The following is a 3,465-nucleotide window of genomic DNA, read 5'->3' on the forward strand; positions in this document are numbered from 1 at the left end:
ATTTAATAAGTTAATAAAAACTTTATAAAAATTAAAAAATACAACATAAAACAACATAAATAATTTCATTTCATAACATAAAAAAAAATTACATTTCCTAAAAAAAAATTACCGACAAATAAAAATAAAAAATTACATTTCATAAAAATAAAAAAAAAACCTATGACGTCCATTTTTTCCACTTCTTCCTTCATTTGTGAGAATGCGTTGGGTGTTTGTTGGAAACCCGAAAAAGGAAATTGCGGAGCCCCCCACGATTGATCCATACTCGGAGTGTAAGCGGGGGTCGAAAAAAAGTTAGGTTGGTTCGGGTTGTAATTATTCGGGTTGGGATTGTTTGGGTTGGGGTTGTTTGGGTTGAAAGGATGCATGATTTAGAGAAAAAGGTATAAAAAATATGGAGTGTTTTTTATAAAAAGGGAAGAGAATTGGAGAAGAATGGGAGTAGAATAGGATAGAATTGTATAAAAATGGATGAGATAGAGGGTATTTAAATTGAAAAATGATTTTTTTTTTTTTAAAGAAAAGTGCCATTGCAAACGGCTAGATTTTTGAAGTGGGGCCAAGTGTCATTCGGCTGTGGGGAGCCGTTTGGGCCGAGCTGACCCTCAGGGGGCGGTGTGGGGGACCGGCGCCGGTCCTAGCTGGGCCTAGCCGGCCCCCATACTCTTTAGTCTAAGTTAGCATTTGATATTCTCCGATTGTGTTTACATCTGTCTTAACATAATGTTTTCTTTTGCTTGTCATGTATCCATGGTTATTAGTAGTTTAGGAGATGTTTGTGATGCTAAAACCAGGTTAAGAAGTTTGTAAAAGACGGCCAAATTAGTTTAATAGCAACTGCGGTTGGTGGTTGTGTTGAAGCTACTCAAGTAGGGGCATAAGCTGAGCTTATTGATGCATTACTAGATGGATGTAGAGAAGCGGTTAAAGCTCAATGCATCACTAGATGGTTGTAGAGAAGCGGTTAATGGAGTTAGTCTGGATACCAAGGTTGTCAATGAAATAAAAATTTTAGATGGCTTCGATTAATATAATTTAATTTTTCCTGCCCGGAAAGTTTCTGAGTATGTTATATGTTGGTTATAACTTTTTTTATAAATGATATATCAGTTGTGTTCCTATAAAAAATTGGAGCATTGCTAATAATTTATTTGATCTAAGATATAACTGGATTAACTATATAATATTAGCTTGAATTCACCTGAAACCACTTAGTTATGATAAAAACATTGACTGTAGTTTAAGTTTTAACTAATAACCAAATTTAAAAGACCCATGGTCATCCTAAATGTTGTCATCCTGGTTTGTATTCTACCCGCTATTAGTTTCTCAATTACTGAATCTTAATAAAAAAACAATATAAATTGCGAAATGATTATTTAGCACGCGTTTTTGCGACAATGAATGTTGTCATAAAGGTAACTTGATTATTTAGCGGTTAATGTTACTTCTTTACACCAATAATAACCTTAAACCACGGACCGCCCTCTAAGAGGTGTTCTGCCAGAGTACAAACAATAAACCATAACATGTTGGTCGAGTGAAACATAATGAACCAGGTGGGAATTAAAACGTGACAGTTGAGCATTTAAAACAAGAAAGCTGAATAATAAGATTATGATAATAACATGAAACAAGAATCCAAACCCTAGTCCTTCCCTGCTGCTGCTGCTTCCTCGGGAGTCCTGGTTGTCATTTGGTCAACCGCATGAACAACACTTTGCAGTTCCTCCCATATGGCTTTGTACACCATCCTCTGTCTGTTCACAGCAGATTTCCCCTCAAAATCTGAAGACACAACATCAATGCTGCAAAACCAGATTCTCAAACTGGTCAAACTTCCTAAATCATTTCCTTCAAATAGCAATAATTTATTTGTAATCATAATTAATGCATTATTTATTTGTTTGCGGGTCAACTCAGTTAGTACTTACTTTTGACCCGATACTCAACCTAGGGATGCATACGAACTGAACGTTCAGCAGGAAGTCCGTTTGTGTTTGTTTGTTTGATAAATGAACAAAAAAATCCGTTCATTTAGTTAAATGAACAGAGGCCGTGTTCATTCATTTATGTTCATGAACGTTGGAGACGTGTTCGTTTGTGTTTGTTACCTAAAATTAATGAAACAAACACGAAGACGTTCAATTCCTTAATGAACAAAACTCTAATGGAAAATCTCGTTCGGTTTATTTCCTGAACAAACATGCACAAGGCCTTGTTCGTATTCATTCGAAGACTTACCTCACAGTAAACATACAAAACACCATTTTAAGGGGTGAATAGGCATTTATTCTATATATATTGCATTGCATTGTAGAACATGAGAAGGCTAAATATTGCGAGAAGGAATGAAAAAAACAAATCAAATTCAAAATATCTTTTTTTTTGGAAGTTGATTGATATAGAGTGTGAGGCCTTAGACGAATCTCACATGAATTTGTAATGTTCTGTACACGGAAGAGATTGGATAGGGCTGTGGATGAGAGAAGTAAAAAATTTAAGCATAGTGGATGTTTTGTCGACAAGACAAGGACTGGATATCCTTTTGGTAAGGTAAATAGGTAATGGTTTAGGACACAACTTCTAATCCATGGTTTAAGCTCAGTAAATGGATGATAATGATACACACATAAACATAATGCTTTGGCCTACCTAACATGCCGGCCATCACCATAAGCATCCTTGACAGTTACTAATTCTGCATTCAGTTGATCCTTAATCTGCAATTACGTCATATCATCAGACAAAAAAGCAAGCAAGCAAGCAATTCACAGTCAAACCTAAGTGGTGTATGTATCGAACGAACGAACCTTGGTCTCCATGGATTGCATCAAAGGTGAATCGATGGGTCTATCGTTGGTAACTCCAGCACTGATGCTCCGACTACCGACGGTGTGAATCAGGGGCTTGACAACCCCCCCAAATTGTGTCACTGGTAAAATCAGCCGAGCACGAGGTTGAGGTTGAGATTGATAATGGTGACACCTGAAGAAGAAGAGACGGGTAGCGTAGGCACACAGCGCCGGGCGGCTCAGGAGCATCATCTTCAGTTCAAAATCTGACGGCCACCAAACCTTCCTCTCGTCTCTCTAAAATCTAAACATCATCATATCATTTGGCCCTTATTTTCAATTTTTGCCACAATACTTGCACTTTTTACACATTTGCTCCCTTTCAAACCGGCCACTACCTCAAATCTACATACAAACAAGTTTGATTAATAAACCATCTCAAGCTCTAGTCCGTAGGGATGTTCATTGGTCGGTTTGACTTTGAGCCCAAAACCAAAACTTGGGTTTTGTCGGCTTTGGGTTCATATGAATTTGGTTCAGTTATGGGTCAATTTTTTAGTTTTATGTTTGGGTTTGAAATGTTTGAATCTGAAAAAAAAAAAAAAAAAAACCTAACCCAAGAAGCAAACTTAACCGTCAATAATCAATCTGAATCAGTTATTTCGAT

At 36.7% G+C, this 3,465-nt stretch overlaps 1 protein-coding gene across 1 annotated transcript; it reads right to left on the bottom strand.

The window, feature by feature from the left end:
• Positions 1–1,410: 1,410 nt before the first annotated feature.
• On the bottom strand, positions 1,411–3,204 carry LOC110940462 (protein BOLA4, chloroplastic/mitochondrial). The gene is made up of 3 exons (XM_022181995.2): positions 2,817–3,204; positions 2,659–2,726; positions 1,411–1,811 (listed from the first exon to the last, which is right to left on the bottom strand). The coding sequence occupies exons 1-3, from the start codon at positions 3,048–3,050 to the stop codon at positions 1,652–1,654; spliced, it is 462 nt and encodes a 153-aa protein (XP_022037687.1). The 5' UTR covers positions 3,051–3,204; the 3' UTR covers positions 1,411–1,651.
• Positions 3,205–3,465: the final 261 nt, after the last annotated feature.

This window comes from Helianthus annuus, chromosome 5, assembly GCF_002127325.2.
Source record: "Helianthus annuus cultivar XRQ/B chromosome 5, HanXRQr2.0-SUNRISE, whole genome shotgun sequence".
NCBI lineage: Eukaryota > Viridiplantae > Streptophyta > Magnoliopsida > Asterales > Asteraceae > Helianthus > Helianthus annuus.